Source organism: Microtus ochrogaster, assembly GCF_000317375.1.
Source record: "Microtus ochrogaster isolate Prairie Vole_2 chromosome 14 unlocalized genomic scaffold, MicOch1.0 chr14_random_1, whole genome shotgun sequence".
NCBI lineage: Eukaryota > Metazoa > Chordata > Mammalia > Rodentia > Cricetidae > Microtus > Microtus ochrogaster.
The window spans coordinates 22494238-22514500 of record NW_004949096.1 but is presented as its reverse complement, the minus strand read 5'-3'; the positions used below and the strand labels follow the sequence as shown (position 1 = coordinate 22514500).

The 20263-nt window shown below is 41.3% G+C and overlaps 1 protein-coding gene across 2 annotated transcripts in view; it reads left to right on the top strand.

The window, feature by feature from the left end:
• Window positions 1-20263, top strand: part of C14H15orf41 (chromosome 14 C15orf41 homolog) — a 305328-nt gene that overhangs the window by 115509 nt on the left and 169556 nt on the right. For both annotated transcript variants that reach the window (XM_026787721.1, XM_005364207.3), the window contains exons 9-10: window positions 3168-3233; window positions 3796-3901. In XM_026787721.1, coding sequence (XP_026643522.1) covers window positions 3168-3233; window positions 3796-3901 — 172 coding nt within the window. The remainder of the gene's footprint in view (window positions 1-3167; window positions 3234-3795; window positions 3902-20263) is intronic.

Sequence of the window (20263 nt, the reverse complement as noted above, 5' to 3'; positions counted from 1 at the left end):
GAGACAGGGTTTCTCTGTGGCTTTGGAGCCTGTCCTGGAACTAGCTCTGTAGACCAGGATTGTCTCGAACTCACAGAGGTCCATCCGCCTGCCTCTGTCTCCCGAGTGCTGGGATTAAAGGTGTGCGCCACCATCGCCCGGCTCTTTTCTTATTCTTTTTCTTTGAGAAGACAGCATATTTTTCAGCTATCTGGCTCCAGCTAGAAAGAGTCACAAATCCTAAGGAACTAGTTAGCTAAAGTATGTGTAAAGCGTAAGAACCCATATGAAATGTATGGTTCTTGAGGGAAATGTAGATTGCACACTTACCAATAGTAGAGGGGAAATCTGCAGAGATCAATAGCCAGATGTGATCATGTCCCCAGTACAGAAGGGGTTTGTGGAGACGTTCTCCCCAAATCTAAGGACCAGATAAGGAAGACATCACCTAAAACACTAGTGAGGAAAGCGAGGAGTATGAAAGGAAGGGACCACTTCTGCCCTTCACACCTGCACTGAGACGAGCTGTGGACATCCATAATCATGGCAGGGATTTCAAAAGAAACCTCAAACTTTGGACCAACTTTGCTGCATCTGTGCTTTGATTATGCCTAGGGAGTTAAATTGAGAGCAAAAGATTTACCTGTGTAAGAAGGCAGGCTTTATCCAATGCACTCTTACTTCATTTGTCCTTTCTAGGCTTCAAATATGTGTGGAGAATATGCTGGTAGGGAGAGGGACACAGAGAGTTCAGGCCTCAGAGCAGCTCCACCGGTGGATGCAAGCCTGTTGGCACCGTCACTGCGAAGGAGCTAACATAGAATGGCTAGGAAGAACCAAGGCTAGAGCAAGCTCATAGCTTCAGCCCCCTGAGTTGAAAATGGAATGTACAAACCAGAAGTTTAAATAGTGTTCTAATGTTAGGAGCACATTTGGAACCCAAGGGCCAAGAAAGATGGGAAGCTGGATCACATAGACAGGCTGGCCTTCAAAATACCGAGTGGAGTGAAGATTGACAGAAACTTCCATGAGGCCCAACACAGTGCACAGCCTCTTCACAAGTGCTTCTGCCTACACTTGCATTATTCTTTCTTCCTAAATGTGGCAAGTTGTTCCCTCCTTCCCTAAGGAGGTATGAACAGGATGGGAAACCAGTACGTGGGGTGGGGTATAATATGGAGGTGTGATGCATGGCACTGAGAGTTTAGTAAGTAAAAGAAAGGCCATTTCCAATGTTTTGAATAACCTCTTATTATAGGAAACAGTGGGAAAGACTCAGACATGGAGATGCTGTGCTGGGCTCAGTTACTATAGGATCATCTTAGTCAATTCTGAGAACATGGAAGAAGGAGAGGCGAGGGGAAGGCAGACTGACTGAGTCTTTATCTCCTGGTACTTTGGAATTCTCCACAAAAAAAGATAGGTACTTCCCTAGCCTCACTAGTAGGATGGGGTTTGGGGTTCGGGATTCGGATTTTCGCATTAGAGAAGCCATGCCATTGCAGTTGCACTGGTGACTTGGTACAGTGAGAGGAGTGTGGGTCAGCTTGTAAAGTGTTTGACTACACTTGTGGGTTGCTTGGTGACCTTTGAAGTTTTGTTTTGAGCTGCTGTCAGAAACATAATCATTTTTCTTTGTGAAACAAATTATAACATCTACAAAGACTGAAGAAGATAGGATAATTTTAATAAAATATTATCTATCTTTTTAACGTCAGCGGGCTTTTCAAACCATTCATTGCTTATCTAACACATCGCTCAAAACACTACAGTTGAATAACTTTTCTAGTTAGTTTTTCATGGTCAGAGTAAAGCTACAGGGTAGAGACTTTTCCGGTCTATTTCTGTAGCCCAATTTTAGAATTCTTTTCTTTTAAAATTAAAGTTAGTTTGATTTGTATTTCATTATTTCAACAGCTTAAAATTTATTTTATTTATTTTGTTGTATTCCCAAGAGGGAAGACTGTTCTGAATCCTAGCATCAAGCATCTACAATCTGAGTAAAAATACCAACTTCTAACTGCATTCCATTTAGATATCGACTTTAATGTGTGTCTTCTCATTAAAGCTTATTTATGTTTAAAATGCTGACCTTTCAGGATGTACACAAGAATGCTCTGAAACAGAGCTTCTCAACACTGGCCATGAAACCACTGTCTTGGGCTGACAAATGGATTGGAAATAAGCTACCCAACACTGGGAATGGGCCATTAATTTTAATCAAAGTTGATGCAGGAAGGCCAGTGGGATGCATGGCAATGTCAACAGCCCAGTAGGTGTTAAGAGACCACTCGGCCTTCCTTGTTACTTGGTTGAGCCATTAGTTGAGGTTGGGTGATGACAGAAAGCCATGCTTGGAATTGAATGACCAGGTCACTCCAAAATCTAATGGAGAACTCCCGGTTTCAGAGATCACATTGTAATGCCATTAGAAGTCAAGAACAGCATTTAGAAAATACTGGGAGGCTTTTTTTGTTTGTTTGTTTTTTAATCAAGCACTTTGCTAGTTTTCCCAACTTTGAGTTCCTATTTCCCTGCTTTCTTCTGTTCCAAATGGGGATCATTGATATTTACAGAAGAAACTGAAAAGACAGGGAAAATATCTTCAAGCCTATTTGCTTTTTAGAAGTGTATACTGCAGACTGTCAAACTCTGAACTGCAAGAAACAGTTGTATGTCCAAGGAATTAAACAAGGTAACTAATTGTGCTGATCTCGCTTTCTTTCTCCTTATGTATGGGAATAGTTTTATTAATTGAAACTAGAGTTTCTCGATTGTTTTAAGAAAGCATTTATTTCCTGATTGCGAAGGCCCCTGTGCTCTGCCTTACTGTAAACTGTCACTGTTGACTGCTGACACTAGCGGATCCCTTTCCTTCCCTTCAGTAAGTATATTTATTTTGAAAATTTTCAATTACCCAAAAAAAAAAAAAGGTAGCTCCTGACAACTTGGATTAATGATGTTTATAATAAAGACATAAAAATGCAAAAAGGACAAAGAAGCATTCTTGTATCTCTGATTCAGGTTTGGGAAGAAATTCATTTATTCTGACACGGCATTGCACACGTAAGAAAGACACGTATGGCTGCATTAGTAATTTTTACACATATTTAAGAAAGAAAAGCAATTATATTGCTGTCTTTTTAATGGACTGCCGCAATAAATGATGGTGTTTGTTCTTCCTGCAGATGAAGATCAGCTCCGTGCAAAGGGCTATGACAAAACACCAGACTTCATTTTACAGGTGCCAGTTGGTAAGTCCTTGAGCTTCATTCGCATTTGTGTAGAGAGGGGGATTTTGTTCCCCACGTGTTACTATTAGCAGATGTTTTTAGAGTAACTTATCTTTATAACACCATGTTGAAATGGGTAAAACTGTTGCCAAAGATTATCTTAAATTATATCATAGGTGGTTCAGAAGCAGCCTGTGCCTCAACACTTTTCCATGTACTTGAGGAATGAGCATGCCTCCTAAAGGCATTTGTTGAGATGCCATTTTCAACCTATTTCTCTGAAATTTGAGTATTTAAAACACAGTTTTGCCAGACCTGCAGGCCCACTTTGGTCTCCTGGCGACACATTGCTTGTCGAGCTGCAGAACAGCACCCTGAGTACTAAGAGAGGGAGTTGTGAAGAACGGGGTGAGGGTAACGAGGATGGCAGAATAAGCTTGTGGCCCCAGTGTGCCTGGCAGTGAGCTCACACACATGACTAAACCTTTGCTCATTAATGTGAAGCATAGAGAGGCCAGTGCACAGCCGAGGCTTTTCAATCTTCCCCTTCCTTCGTCGTGATTAGTAATGCTTTGTCCCTTAGCTGTGGAGGGGCACATAATTCACTGGATTGAAAGCAAAGCCTCATTTGGTGATGAATGTAGCCACCACGCCTACCTGCATGGCCAGTTCTGGAGCTACTGGAATAGGTAAGGTCCCATTATTTTTCTCTTAAGATAAACGATACTCAGCTGAAGTCTCATTAGAAAAAAATATTTTGTTTAGCTGGTAAAAATGCTAGGAGCTTTTTTTTCCCCAGTAAATATAGGCTCTGATTAATGTATTCATTTCAGATAATTTAAACTTCTCTGCTTTCATAATGTTGCTTCATTTTTTAAAACTTAAAAATCTGTGCTTAAGGTCAAAACTGGTATAGTCTATTTCCTGCTTTATGGTGACTACATTAGTGTCACCTCAGATCCGGATGACAAGCTGTGGTGCACAATACAGTATAGACACTGGATTGTTATCCTTTTCATGGGGAATTTATGCTTCCTTTTCGACTATAAAAGTTAATTTATTCTCTGTCTCTGAAGACAGTATCCAAACCATATGAAAAATGGAAATAATTTACATTGCAACAGTAGCAAAGAGTTTACCTACCAATTTCTGTAACCATCTTGATGAGACTGCAGTCTCCACAATTAATGGGTGTGGATGGAAACAGATGTATCAACTACCTGCTGTGGGCCTGGACCCGAAAGTTATTTCAGTTAGTCCTTACAAAGAGGTTACACGTGTGTGTGTGGGGGGGTGCTTATGTGTAGGCATGTCTATAGTACACAGGTTCGTGTGAATATATGCAGGAATATATGCATACGTGTGAGCCACTGGATGGGCTTCCAGATTGATTAACTCAACACTTTATTTATTGAGGCAAGTTTTCTCACTTAGACTAGAGTTCACTGATTCCAGCTTGTCCTGGGGAATCTCATCTCTATCCCTCCTCCCCCAGTCGCTGAGATCCAGGCAACAGTCATGCCTGCCTGGCTTTGACGTAGGTGCTGGGGATCGAATTCCAGTCCTCACACTTGAGCAGCAATACTTTCCCACTGAGCCATCTTCCCAGCCAGGAAGTTACTTTTATCCCCATTATAGAGATGACTGAACTGAACTCGAAGGAAGGAAGGAAGGAAGGAAGGAAGGAAGGAAGGAAGGAAGGAAGGAAGGAAGGAAGGAAGGAAGGAAGGAAGGAAGGAAGGGAGTAGTGGCGTGCTACTCTGCTAGTTCTCACAGGCCTGCGCCTATCTCGCTCCCCATCCATTCCATTTCTGACTTAAGTCAGTATCATCTGCAGTGCAGCTGCCGACTCCTTGGCATTTTATGGTTATTTTCATGAACACAAGAGGTGGGTCAACCTTTCCAGATTGACTGTGCTTCTGTCGTTGGCCAACAGTAAGGACACAGTAATAAGATGACACATGCCTAGATGAGCAAGGAAGGAGATGGTAGCATCTGCAGGCAGCGGTGTGGGTCTGGGTGGGAGGCTATCGGATCTGGCATTATATTGTTACTTAGCTTTACAAAAGGCCAGCAGATCTCGCCCCTGGCAGCTGTGCTAAACTACGCCTACTCTTCGCCATGGTAACAGTGATCATGACAAAATGCTGAATGTAATGGCCTTCTTGATTTTCTTGTGTAATTGTGCGTAGCATCCAAGCTTTGCTTTACAGGGATGGAGGAGGAAAGTGCAAAATGTTTTAGAAATCAATGCTGCTTCAGCGTTTCCTGTATTTTATTCAGCCATTATTCAAATTAGCAGTAATGTGGCAAATTGAATTTTAGATTCTTAGCGATTTTCTGATGAGTTTGAAATAGTAAAGAAAGCATCATTTTTGATAGTATAGGGAAAGCAATGACAAGAAAATCAAATCGCCTAAGTTCAGGTTACTAAAGAATTAAAAAGAATTGATCATGTGAATTACTGTGCATTGAGACTGAGTTCCCCTCTTCAGTACTGGATACATCTTTTCTGAAGAACAAATGGAAGTTCAATTTCAAATAAGAAGGCTCAATTTAAAATGCTAAACTCATATCTTCATTCTAAAAGCACTCAACTGTTGAGTGCCTCCTACGCAGCTCACACCAGTCAGAGAGAGACACATCAAATAGTCTAGTCGCCTCCAGGGGTAGCCTGTGGATTAATGGCATGGCTGAAAGGAGCATGGGTGGTCAAGAATTTAATACTTTCTGTCCAGTTAGGTTGGGCTTTGTTCTGTTTGTTTTATTTTGTTTTGTTTGACACAGGTCATCACTATGTAACCTTGACTGCCCAGAACTCACCAGGTAGGCTTCAAACTCCCAGAGATCCACCTGCCTCTGCCTACAGAGTGCTAGGGTTTATGACACACACCTCATGCCAAGCTCCTTTTGTTTGATTGTTTTGTATTATTATGTTGCTTTTATTATTTTTATTCATTATTGTACATAGAGTATTATTGTTTTACATACCTGAACATATTCTTTGGATGTACACTGGCAAAGCAGGCATAATTTATATGGAGCATGTTGCGTAATAGGGAAAGTTAGCCTTGGTTTTAAATGTTCCAGATCATTCTGGGAAGACAAACTCTACAGCTAGTCACCAGTGTTAGCAAATGTCTGCAGGTAACCAAAGGAACGCAAATAGTGCCAAAGTGTGCAGTGGAACACTGGGGCATTTACTTCAATACAAATGGTGCATTGTAGTAATGTAGTAATCGGAATAGATTTACCAGTGGCCCAGAGTTTGACCCCCAGCAATGTTAGCCATCTGTGAATGTTTGGAATCCTAATATTTTGTGAACATGGAACTTAGAACAGGTGATAAATTTCTCAGCAGTAGAAGAAATTCTTTCAAGGGTAGTTGAAATTCTTTCAGAGGTTAGCATGTGGACTAAACTGGTGTGTGTGTGTGTGTGTGTGTGTGTGTGTGTGTGTGTGTGTGTGTGTATAAGGGGGGTCTCTAGTTAACAAGAAAACTCATGTGAATCTAATTGTCATACATTTCAGGGTAATGATTAGATTTTCATGTAAAAACATTCAATTCATATATTAAGACAATTTTTTATAACCTCATTTTCCCATGCCAGTAATGGCTGAATTATGCTGACATTTTCCTAAGAATTTTTTTCTTAATATAGTGTTCTTGTTTAGCCTTCAACAGGTTCGAAAGTTGGTCATTTACTCCATCTTTACTTATTTATTTTTTTTCCCCATGGCAGGGTTTCTCTGTGTAACAGCCCTAGATGTCCTCGAACTCACTCTGTAGACCAGGCTGGGCTTGAACTCACAGAAATCCACCTGCCTCTGATTCCTGAGTGCAGGGATTAAAGGCGTACACCACCACCACCCCACATTCTATTTTTATTAAAACATTTGATTTTCTTTTCTTCCATGATGTCTTTTCTTTTTGTGTTTCTTGCCTCTATGCTAGATGTTTCCTTGGTCTTTTTCACTGGCTTTTCTTCTTGATCTCTGGGTCAAGGGACCCTAGGACTCAGTGCCTACCCTTCTTCTGTCTACGTCCATTGCTTGATTCCCCCAGATATTTCATTGGATCATGTGGTATTATATGCTACCTCTGTATTGGTTTCTGCTAGTGTTGACTCCCAGCCCTAACACTGACTGAGATGAATTTCTGCCTGTCCTTTATGGTATCTACTACGTGTTTTAGATTTAACATTCATAAAACTAAACAATTGTTTTTCCCTCAAACTTGTTATTCTTCTATTCTTCCCCAAGTCAGCTAATGGTGCCACAATTTGCACTCAGTTCAAAAGTCTAAGTTGTATCATAGATCCATTAGCTCAGTTTTCACTGTGTCTCAAAGTGTGTATTTATTACCATCTCACCTGCGCTTGCCTAAGCACCCATTGGCATGTCTTGGCCAAGTACTCTAGTTTTCCCGGGTCCAGTCTTAGCCCGGTGGTCAGCTTTTCATATCCCAGTCTTGGAAAATGTCATATTGTATTTTTTCCTGTTCAAAACATTTAAAAGCCTTGCTGTTACATTTAAAGTAAAATTCCAACTCCTCTCATGTTCTACCTTGGTATCCAGGGCCCTCTGCATGATCTGCCCCCCCCCCCCAGCCCAATAGTAGGTACACACACCTAATGCAGATAATAGTCTAATCCCCTAATAGCCCTTTTTATTTTTATGATTCTTATCACACCCATTCTCTTGGTTTTCCTTGAACCTTGTTCCTTGTTTGTACTTCAAAATCTACTTTATTCTTTTGCCTGGAAGATTCTTTACTTGGGTCTCCACTTTTCTTCATGTGACATTCAGAACTCAGCTGATTTCCCATCCGTGAAAGGATACTCTTGACCATCCGATCTAAGATGTAAACTCCTCAGTCAGTCTTGTCTCCTCACAGGGCTCTAGCCCTACAGGAATGAGTGAATGAATGAGTGAGTGAGTGAATGAATGAATGAATAGAAAGTAGTGAAAAACTGCTGTATAAAACTTTTCAAGAACACATTCCATTTTATACTGTTATTTTTGAAATGTCTTCTCTCTCTCTTTGCTTTGATATCAAACTTTAGAAATTTGTCTTAATTTGCCCTAATTCACCTTTTAGTTCTGCAGTGCAGTCATGTTTTCAAAATAACATCTACTTTCTGAAAAACATTTACTGCTTTCTTAACCCCATTTTGGTATGAGCCTCTACTGATTCCTCAAAACGCTCCATTCTGTCTCTCTCTAGTCAAATAAAAGCAGCATTTGGTCCATAATGCAACCACAAACTAGCGAGTTTCACCAGAAAAGATTTCTTTATAAAACCAACACTCAGAAACCTTCTCCCCTTCCTCCTCCTGTAGCTCTGAAGTGAGTTCTTTAACAATTAGGCCTGCGTTGTTAAGTTGATTTTCATGTTTAAATTAAAGTTAGAGGAGGAAAGCAGTTTTGTAGTTGAAGGCCAGATTCTATACTTGATTCTAACCTGCTGCCCATCAGAGGAGCAGGATAATGAAGAACTTGGCCAAGAGAGATCCTCATGCTGTGGTGACTGGTGTCCAACAGCTGCCGACTAAGAACATGGCAGTCACACACAGGCTCAGGCTTTCTGCTGTTCTTGATGGCCCCAGGAGCACCAGTTTTAAAGGGGCACTGCTGTGGGATTGCCCTCTGTATGCTGTTGGGTGAGCTTTGCAGAGACCATCTAAGCTGACCAGCTGGAATGACGAGGTTCCGTATGCTTGGACTTGATCTTTCGGGGTAGTCATTCTTGAAGGTATGGAAGGAGTCTTGGACTTGGTCTTTTGGGGTAGTCATTCTTGAAGGTATGGAAGGAGTCTTGGACTTAGTCTTTTGGGGTAGTCATTCTTGAAGGTATGGAAGGAGTCTTGGACTTGAGTCCAAGCTGTGCTAGTCTCATGCATGCAAACAGCTGCCTGTCCTCCAGAGCCCATTGTTTCCTCCTCGACAGAATAGAATTAACAATGCCTGTCTCACCCTGTTGCTGTCAGTTATTTCATACCTGCGAAGTGCTTCCATACTTGCTGGCAGTCAACAGATATTAATTCTCCCGTGTCTTTGTCCTGTGTGTCACTGTCTGGTGAAATTTAAAGGTATTCGCACTACACAGTGTGAATCGCCTTCTTTGACAGATAAACTCCTTAGGTAACTTTAACGTTCAGCTTGGCTGATGTATCCTAAGGAAAGCTCGGTGCCTTCGGAAGGACACATTCCTCTATCCTGCTGATGATTCCATAGCAGTTATCAAACATTATAATTGGTGTTTGCTTGTCACCCTCTTTGCTTTAATACCATCTAGTTGTTTTATCTATCTTTAAATGCTCAGAGATTGGCAGAGTGCCTGTCACACAGTAGGTGATCAGTGCATAGTTATTCATTGCATGACTATGTGATGGATATACTCATACTTAATAGGCAACAATAATTTTAATCAACTGTTAAGGATTATATAAGACATAGTGACATTAAACCATAATTGGTTCAATTTTTTTCTTGAGAATGCCATCCTCAGGACAGTGGAAAATATCTCAATTCTCTAAAACATTTTTATATACTTTATAGATGAACAAACTTTTACAACCCTATTTTAGAGAAGTATCATAACTATTTTATATGATTTTTAAAGCAGGCAATGAAAGGTAACCACGTGGCAAATGCATTTTGTAAAGTTTTTCAGATAAATATTTATAGCTGCTTGTTTTGCTTTGTTGAAATGGGATCTTACTCTGTAGTTCAGGCTTGCCTTGAGCCCCTGGTAAGAGTGCTGGGATTTCAGTTATGGTCCTTCTCACCCAGCTTTACATTAGAAAAGGACTTCTCTGGTTTGTAGTTTTACCCAGAATGCCTTGGGAACCGAGTAGAGGACAGTTAGTGCTTTCTTTAGAGGTGAAAAAGCAAATGGAATCAAGGGAAGGAGATGAATGGAAGCCTGTTTCCTGCATGTCCATATTTCAGTTATCCATCAAGTCAACAGACCTGAAAAAAAATATTCTACCGTGCATGAAGATTTACAAGTTCAGATTTGTGTTAAGAATCCTCATACCCCTTAGTCCGAGACTGTTTGTAGCCGTGCAAGTACAGGGACCCCACTACCGTGCTTTATCCCTCTTTTCACTTCACCTGAATGAAGGCGTAAGTCACAGACAATGCCACAGCAGTTTGGAATTATGATTAATAGGGTAGTATTTATTTAAAGGGGAAAAAACTTACAGATCACCGTCAGCCCTCTGAACAACCAGGAAGGGAGTCTAGTCGCTGGCGGAGCAGGAAGTGAAGAGAGCGAGAGAAGGAAGTGGCCGCTTTTTTAAAGGGAGAGAGACACGCCCCAATGGGCTGGTATCTCAGCGGCTATAGGCTGGAGGAGCGGAAGGACCTCCCGCAACACCTGAAAGGTATCAGTCATAACCCAGCCTGCATAGCCATGCCTCATGCACATTCCTGAAACCCTCACCCTCAGGCAGAGGTGTGCACTCCAATGGTTAACCCTGAGAGGGGTATTTTGGCTCCCTAATTAATACATTTCAATGCCCTTGTAGTGAAGAGTACCACCTAAAACAGGTTGGGAGACAAAGGTCATGTTGCTTTGGCTCTGTAGAATCCTCACTGTGTGAACTGGATGTGGACAGAATGGGACCAGAGCATCTGCTCAGTTTATGTTCCTGGCACAGACCCGTCTCGACTGGGTCTGAGGGACAGTATCAAAGGAAGCAAGGTGGACATCTTCCAAAGCTCTTTTGTGTCCTGGCTTTGAGGTCTGTGGAGATGAGCACCAGAGGAAACAGGACCTTAATCACATTGTTGTGCTTCTACAGAGTAAGAGCTAGGTGACATCTGTCAGAGTTTTGAACGTTTGGCTCCAGAGAGTCTACTCTCCTACAGGCAATGCTAAGCTAATACCTTCTGCCACAGAAATTGATTTGAGTTCATTTCTTCCCTCTCAGGGCTTTTTACAGATCAGTTATTTGTTCAATGGTCTGGTTGATTGCTTTCTCTGGTCAGAGATAGCCTAAGAGGAGGCTTTTGAAACAAGGCCGCCAGGCAACCAGAATTCAAGAAGGTATGTTTCAGAGGCTGGCCCAAGTTTTTCTTGTATTAAGATACTTTCAGGAAGCCAGCAATTAGTCAAATCACAGATTTCCAGTTATTTCAGTCTTGTTAAAAGCAAGGCTGATCACATCTGTCGTAAGTCAGAGTTTGTGCCTCAGCAATAGAAGCTTGTGCAAACCTTCAATTACGGCAGCCTCAGAAGGCGCTGCTGCGGTACACTAACGAGCAGTCATCAGCACCAAGAGACAGATTGACTAATAATTAGCCAATGCGCTGGAGAGGACTTCTGTGAAGGTAAAATATAATAATTTGCCTTTCCATCTCTCATAGAGGAGTTGCTTGTGAGATATTGACATCCCATTGTTCGACAAACACTGGACACTGTTATTACCTAGAACAACCTCAAAATATTTGATAACGATGAGGAAAGTGTTTTCTGTGTACTTAGTACCTTCATGAGAATGTTTTCTGAGAATAGTCAAACCATTTCATCTGCACCTGGAATGTAAATCACCAGACTTTCCCCAGCAAGGAGTTTGCACAGCATCATCCTTCATGGTTTGATGTGAGGACTTAAAACAGAGCTGAGCAAAGAAGTAGAGATGGAGTTTTACGCCTTTCAGGTGGGGTTTGCAACAAAGACGTGGTTGTTGCAAGTCTAGGAAGAGTTTACACAAAAGATTAAAAGGAAAGAAAACAAGACTTCTGGGAAATGTCCATGGGTCACGGTTTCTTTACCTGGGTGCCTATGTGTCTGATTCTGAGGGAGACGTATTGAGCAGCTTCACCAATCCAGGGAAGAATGCAGTGTCGAAACGATAGCTCTTCCTGCTGACCCCATGAAGTGGAGTTCATCTGTGTCATACAAGGTTCAGAAATGTTATGTCAAACCAAATGAACAAAGAGAGAATTGAGTGGCCATCAGAGAAAGCAAACATGTCATTCTGATCTAGCCACACTGAAAGGTGAGAGAAGGGTGACAGTCTGCTGATGGAAAGTGACAGCTACAGTGGCATTAGATCCAACAGCCTAGCACCTCTCCATGCAAAGACCCTTTCTGTAGTAAATTCTAGAAGCATGAAGATCAGGTTGAAATGGATGTAAACTTCACCTTGTATTCCTATCACATGGAAAGAAAGCATTTTGTCCACGTGGATACACACTTTATTCTTGGGAGAATGCTTTCATTGCGATGGTAGGGTCTGGGTGTGGCCACTCTTTCTTTGGACCACCAGCTCCCAAATAATGACATGGAGACTTTTATTACTCTTGGTCTTAGCTTAACCTTGTTCTCAACTAGCTTTGAAAGCTTAAATTAACCCATTTATATTAATCTATGCTCTGCCACATAGCACGTTACCTCTCCTCAGTACCGTAAATCTGACTTCCTATACATCAGGCTGGACAATTTCCTGCACGTCAGATTCTTTCCCAGAGTTCCCGTCTCTCCCCTGAAGTCCCAGGTATCCTCTCCTGCCTATCTACTGGCTGTTCAGCTCTTTATTAAACCAATCAGAAAGTGCCTTAGGCAAGTGAGGAAGGACAGAGCCACACCTTCACACAGCATACAACTAGATTATCCTGACTTCTGGGCCCTGGAAATTTATTTTATTTTGAAAACCTTAGATAGTATTGCTAGTCCGTACCTAGCATTGAAGTACTGACCTGGCCTAGATTTTCTTTTTTAATTATGTATATATGTATGAGTATGTGAATGTGAGTACAGTGCCCATAGGTTCAGAGATGAGCTGCCCAACCTGAGTACTAGGAACCAAAAGATCTCTGCAAGAGCAGTGAGTGTTCTTAGCCACTGAGCCATCTCTTCAGCCCACCAAATGGAATTCTAAGTAGGGGTAGGAATCTTATCTATTAGGATACACTGGTTCCAAGCAGCAAATGTGTTATTCCACAGGCATGCCAGCTCTGTCCTTAAGTGGTTGACAAGTGAGGCTTTTGGTGTAGTTAATTCCAGAGACAACACCTAAACCCTGGCCTTCTGTAGTAATATTTAGTCTGTGTTTTAACAAATAAAGCTTGCCTGAAGATCACAGTACAGAGCTAAGCCACTAGAGGCCAGACAGTGGTGGCATACACCTTTAACCCCAAGATTCAGTAGACAGAGGCAGATGGATCAGTATGAGTTCAAGGCCACCTTAGACTACACCAGATTGATCTAGTCTCAAACAGAAACAGAGCCAGGGGGTGTTGGCTCACACCTTTAATCCCAGAACATGGGAGTCCCATGCCTTTAATCCAGCACTAAGTAGATGGAGGCCTGAAGGGATATGGCTGGACGGAGAGAGGAATATAAGACTGGAGGAGACAAGATCTCAGTGTAGTCTTGAGATGCAGTCTGAGGATTCAGAGAGGACACAGTCTGAGGAGTCAATCCGACGTCAGGATTGCCCCTTTGGTCTGAGCATTGGTAGATGTAAAAGGTCTCTCTAATGGCTGGTTGATCTGCTTCTCTGATCTTGAGGCAAGCTTTATTTGTTAAATATCACTACAGTCTTCCTATCAATTCTGTATCTATGCTTTTTTGTTCCACCATGAAACTTGATGTAAGTCTTGGTGAGAAGTGTTGCATAAGTACTTTATTGATTAATGAGTACACTAAGCTGAAGCTGAAAATCTCTCCAACACGAGAAGCCTGAGGACTCACCTCTGTGGAGGGACAGAGTGAGCTGGGTAGTCTGTCTTTCTCAAGAGCCTTGTGCTGTGTTCAGAATAAATCTGTAGAGTCGGTATAAAGCCTGTCATTGTGCCCACACATCCAGAATACAGTAATCCTAAGTTGGTGGGAGTTCAAAGCCACAGAACCAAGGAGTTGATTTCGCTGTGATTCAAACATTAATTTCAATGACCAGCTTAAATTCTGGAGACTATTTGTTAGGAAGTATATATTTTTAAATGTTTAAGTAGTGTGTCTATTTTATTCTGATTAATTTGCTCCAAATAAAAAGGCTATTTTTTACAAGTACTTTTAAGAGAGCTTTTTTTCAGGTATAATTGATATAAAGTACCTGTATTTGAAATATACAATATAGTTGGATAAGTTTGACATGTATATATACTCAGAAAAGTATCTCATGGTAGATGATGAGTTTGGCTAGCAGCCTTCAGAGTTAACAGTCTTTTTTCCTGGATGTCCCTTTCAAAGATCCCTGGCCAGGCCCCACTTCCTGCCTTTCTCACTGTTGTAACCAACAGACTGGGTTTTGTAACATCTTTCTTTTTGTTTTGTTTCTATTATTCTTCCTTTTCTTTTTCTTTTTCTTTCTTTATTTAGTTAGTTAAGTAGGTACTTACTTTTTGGCTTTGTTTTACTTGCTTTTATACTTTTTTACATTTGAATTTTCTGGTATTTCCTATTAATGAAGCTATTATTCTTTTGTTTGACTTTTTTAAAAAAACACAACAGAATTATTTCAAGGTGTCTTTCTGTGGCTGAATTGCCAGTACATTTACTCAGCAAGCAATAACTTTTCATATAACTTGTGTTTTATTTCATAAATTTTGTTAATTTTGCAATAGTATTCATGGATACTGGAAATCCATGGTTTACTTTTCTGTTTAAATTCTTTGTCCAATTTTGATATTTAAAGGGTTATGGGTCTTATGGTATGAATATGACTTCCTCTTCAGTTTTCAGAAAGTCTTTTTCTGTTGTCAGTATTGTGAAGCTTCAGAGACAGTTGCCCAGCCGTCTGGATCTGAGGTGCATTGTTGTTCTGTTCCTGAAAAGTTTTATAACTATGAACTCAGTGCAATAGATGTAGGAATCCTCTTATATATTTATATTGATTACGTGAGCTTAGAACTTTGTCTTTCAGAGAATTTGTCCTTTTATCTAAGCGGTAGAATATACCAGAGTAAACTTGCTTAAAACACTCCCTTATTATTTTAATTCTTGTTGACTTTTGTTATATCACCTTTGTTAGTTCTGCTGTTGAGATTTATATCTCTTCTTTTCCAGGTCAATCTGCCTAAAAGTTTGTTGATTTTTGTTCTCTTCAAAAAAAAAAAAAAGAAAGAAAGAAAGAAAGAAAGAAAAGAAAATTTGCCCAGCTTATTTGTTTATGTAATGTTTACATAATTTCTTTCCCTTGTATTGGAGTCTATTCATTTCCCTTATGTTCCTTAATTTCAACTTCATTTTCTCCTTCCTGAGTTTTCTGGGATAGAAGATCAAGTTGATAGATTGAGTTTTCCTTAGGGTGGGCATTTGGCTGTGCCCTCTTTCTGCAGTCCTCATATGCTGTCATTCAAATCCATGTATTTTCTACTTTTGTTGATTTTCTGTTGTTTTGGTTTGGCTTATTGAGGCAGTATCTTGTTATATAGCCAGGATCCCCTAGAACTCACTATGTATGTAATTCAGACTAGCCTACAGCTCACAGTCCTCTTGCCAATATATCTAATAAGGACTAGAATTGTAAGCATCCACCACCCTGCTGGCCTGTTGATCTCTCTTTTGACTCACAAACTATTTTGTTTCCCAATATTTGAAACACTATTCTGTACCCCTCTGTTACCGGCATCTGATTTCGTTCAACTGAGGTCAGACAGAAAATTTGAATTCTTTCCTATGTACTGGAATTGGCTTTACTGTCCAGACCACTGTTATCTCTTTGCTGTATTCATTGTAAAAGAAAATTATTTATGCCTTTGTTGGATGATGTCTTGTGAATGTCAGATAAGTTTCAATTAGTTGTGAGCATTTTTCAAGTTTTGTATAATAATCTTCCCTTATCCAGAGTTTGTTTGCCTTGATTTCTGAGACCCATGGTGTGATAGTAGGAAATAGAAAATTTGAGAGCTAACCAATTCATAAGTTTAAATTGTGGGCTCTTCTCTGTGGCATGGTAAAATCTCACCCCATCCTCTCCATCTTGCTCATGCTGTGGCCCATCCCCCTTCGCCCAGAGCTGCCCATTAGTTAATGGCAGGTCATCTCAACTGTTAGCTTGATTGGTGAAGTACCTTGGTTTTTGTGACCAAGTAGCCCTTACTTTATGTAGTAACTCCCCAACAATACAAGTGGAATGGTGTCAAAGAGGTATCAGGGCAGAACACGAGAAAGGCTGACATGTGCGGCCATGCTGCTGGGTAGAAGGAAGCATTGTGCATATAGGCTTCAGTGCTCTGCTCAGTTTTCGGGCATCCTGCATCGTGAACACAGTGTCCCTTTCCATCTCTGCATTACTCACGGGTCTGGAATCCACTGTTTGTACCTCCGTTCATTAGTTTTCTCGCTGTGACAGAGTAACTGACAGAAGCACTCCAGGGACTCAGGTTCAGCAGTTCAGTCCGTCATGGCAGAGGGGTGTGGAGAGCAGCTCACATCATGGTAGACAGGAAGCGGAGAGAGGACAGGAAGGGCTTCTTGTAGGATATGCCCTGCAAAAGCACCCATGGCGATCTACTTCTTCCAACCGAGAACCCCTCCTTGTGCAGCTTCCAGCACCTACAGTAGACACTTGAGACTTTGAATCTACCAGCAGAGCCGTCCTTTCCGTAAGTGAGAGTGCTTACCTAATCCTCCCCTAGAGACTTGCTTTTCTAATGTCCTACCATTTCTCAAGCCACTCAAACTGTCAGGCACAGTTCACCATCTCTCCGCTCTGTCCCAGTCCTCTGCGCTGTAAACTCTGGGTGGCTGTTCTTCCCATTCTCCCCACTACCGTTTCTCAGTTAAGGAGCCACTGGGCTCCTCACTCTCTGGAAACTGTCTCTTAAGTAGTAACTGGGTGATCAGTGCAACCACCCCTTCTTTTCTAGTCTTTCATGGACCACCCCATGTCTCCCTCGTGCTCTTCTCACAGAAGAGAACTGTATGCATTCTAGTTTATAGAATACGATTTCCCAAGTCAACAAGCAAGTAGAGTGAGTCAGAGGCTTGCCGTTTGCCATGCTCAAGATAAATTAAATATCTGAATGCCTTATACCCATAATACAAGCCATCTGTCTGCTGTCCTTGCCCCCTTACATTCCTTCAGTCTGTTCTTTAAGATTTGTATGAATTCCATCCCATTTCACTCCCTCTCCTACCCCAGTCACCGGCACTCAGATGTTTCTTGGCTTTGTTCTCTATTATTTTCGCACATACATTCTGCACTATGCTTGATAACCCTTGCTTGCTTTTCTTAAATTCCTTTTTCCATTACCTTCCTGTGTGTTGTTGGCAGCTGTGGTGATGACCACTCCCCCAGTTTTAATTTAGTCTTACACCATACATAATATCTCATTCAAGTGACAATAAGTTTAAAAATGTATCAGGGACTAAAGAGAAGGCCCAGCAGTTAAGAGTACTTTGCTGTTCTTGCAGAAGACCTGAGTTTGGATTCAGCACCCATGCCAGGTGGCTCACAACCATATATAATTCCAGATCCACTGGGTCCAATGACCTCTTTTGGCCCTTGAGGTTACCCACACACAGATACACACGCTCACGTGCACACTCATACACTTAAGTAAAAATAAAATATAACTTTAAAAAAATGCTTCAATTTAAAGCAAAGTCCCTTCATTTAGTAAAGAGAATCATTTAAGGATCCCTAAAGTTCATAAGCTAATGTAAACAAGATTCAATCTCGATCTTCCTTGATGGCACCAGCTGTGGTCATTTAAGGGCGCTCTGGATTGATTACGGTTAGGAAAGTGTGGGTAACAGGCTGCTAGGTAAAACCATAGTGAGCTCCACACTAGCTTGTAATGTTTAATCAGTCCTCTCATTGCCTTTCATTAAATGGGAAATGAATATCCTCACCACTAAAAATTCCTCTTGCCACAAATGCAAGCAAACAGCTTTATTTGTACTAGCAACATTGGTGTGTGATTAACCTTTGTAGATTTTTGTTGAGTTCCCACATAGAGGTGATAGATTGTGGATCTTGAAGCATACAAAAGTAAGCAAAGTTCAATCATGTCTTCAAGAAGCTTAATTCAATATGATCAGAAAACATGTACATACATCATCGAAGTAGCTAATAGTGAGCCCTGGCTATGCCGAAGTGCAGGCTTCTGTACTTACAAGTATGGTTTGCTTTGTAAGCCTCATGCTTAGCCTGTGATGGAGATGGCCATGTTGTATCCACATGTAGTATAAGAGCACCAAAGCCCGGCGGTGGTGGCGCACGCCTTTAATCCCAGCACTCGGGAGGCAGAGGCAGGTGGATCTCTGAGTTCGAGGCCATCCTGGTCTACAAAGGGAGTTCTAGGACAGGCTCCAAAGCTATAGAGAAACCCTGTCTCAAAAAAAAAAAAAAAAAAGAGCACCAAAGAGAAAGCTCAGGGAAACAGTGGTCTGACCAGGTCCTGACTTTTGAATGGGTTTTCTTGTAGCAGTGCTGAGAGTGGACGGAGATAAGAAGCTGAAGGTTGAAGTCACTGAAATAGTCTGTTAGTTCTCAAATTATCATGGCAGCCGCGGAAATAGCAGAAGCACCAAGAAATGGTAGCAATAGAATTCACAGAATTTGACAAGTATCGTCAGTGTCAAACACAGTATCAATAAAAATGTTGTATCGAGGGGAGTGAGAAAAAGGTAATTTGGGGGTTTTAATGTAGCTGTTAGGGAGAATAATCATGTTATTAAAGAATTAATAAGTGGAAAATAATGTCCATTAGCAGTCACTTAAGTTGAGCTGCTTAGAAATGTCCTGAGGCAGCTGCTCTGCAGGAAGGGTTCCGAGTGACGGGAAGAGACAAGTTGACTTAGGGACAATCTGCAGTGGAACAGTTGGGATTTTTCACAGGGGAAGAAATGTTTTTAGTTTCGTGAATATGGAGAGAAAGGAGATACGTGCAACATGGCATCAACAATACAGATTAAGGAACTGATTGGCAGTATTGATGACTCTCAAAGCAGGTAAAATTATCCCTAAACTTGCCTACTCCCAACCTCCATCTCCCTTTCATTCGAACATTTATAGAATCATTTCAGCCTAGTTGCATGGAATCACACTTTGGGGCAGTTAACCTCCCCTCGCTTCCCACTGTGAGTTATGTACATTTGAAAGTTATACCAAAATGTACGAACCTGCAGCTTTTAGCAATCACATTTGAAAGCAGCCTTGGGAGTTGCATTTGTCAAGCAGCTAGGAAAACCATTCGTGCATACCCTGCATCCAAAGCTCCATCGCAGACCAAACATAAAGGACTGAAAGGTCATTCTTCTTCCTGCGGCGAGATGTTTGTTGATGTATTCTGACATGCCAGCACAGCGCTGAAAGGGTCTGACCTTCCTCCCACACCCAGGGACTCAGGTTGGGCTGGGATACCTGACATGCACTGCTTTTCCGTTTTCTTTTCTCTTCCATCAGAAATCATGTACTCTCAGAATGCTCCTTTCTTTGCAGAAATAGTCAAGAATTTAAAGGCATGTAAATGATTGCTTTGGAAATTTCTCTTGCTCTTTTATTTTCCTGGTTGCCATAAAGCTAAAAGCCTCTCCTGGAACTATTAATGCTTTTAATTAAAAAAATTAAATTAGTTTTTCAAAATGACAAATGCGAATGGAGTGTTAATAGCTAAAACCTAAACAAATGAGGGCTGTGTGCTATAATATGTTTGATAGTTTCTTTCTCTCTGCTGTAGAAGGCAAGGTTTGGGGGCTGCCTCTAAAGTAGAAGATCGGTGGACACAGGCCAATCCTAGGGAGCTTTTGAAGTAATTACCTTCGAGGTCTATCACGTGCTGAAAGGGTGAAGAGTGGGAGAGAAGCTCAAGCTCTGTCGGAAGAGTGAGGGGGAGCGCTGATTGGATGGATGCCTACATTATTTCTTACTTTAATATCATAGTGTTCTAGAGGCAGGAAGAACAATGTTTACTATTAATGACCTTGTAAACCTTAAAAATCCTCAGCTATCCCCAGAGATATACTTGCTGTCTCCACAGCTGGTCAATATGAAACAAGTGCAGTAATACCACACACACACACACACACACACACACACACACACACACACACACACACCGCCGCCGCCGCCATCAGATCGACTTGT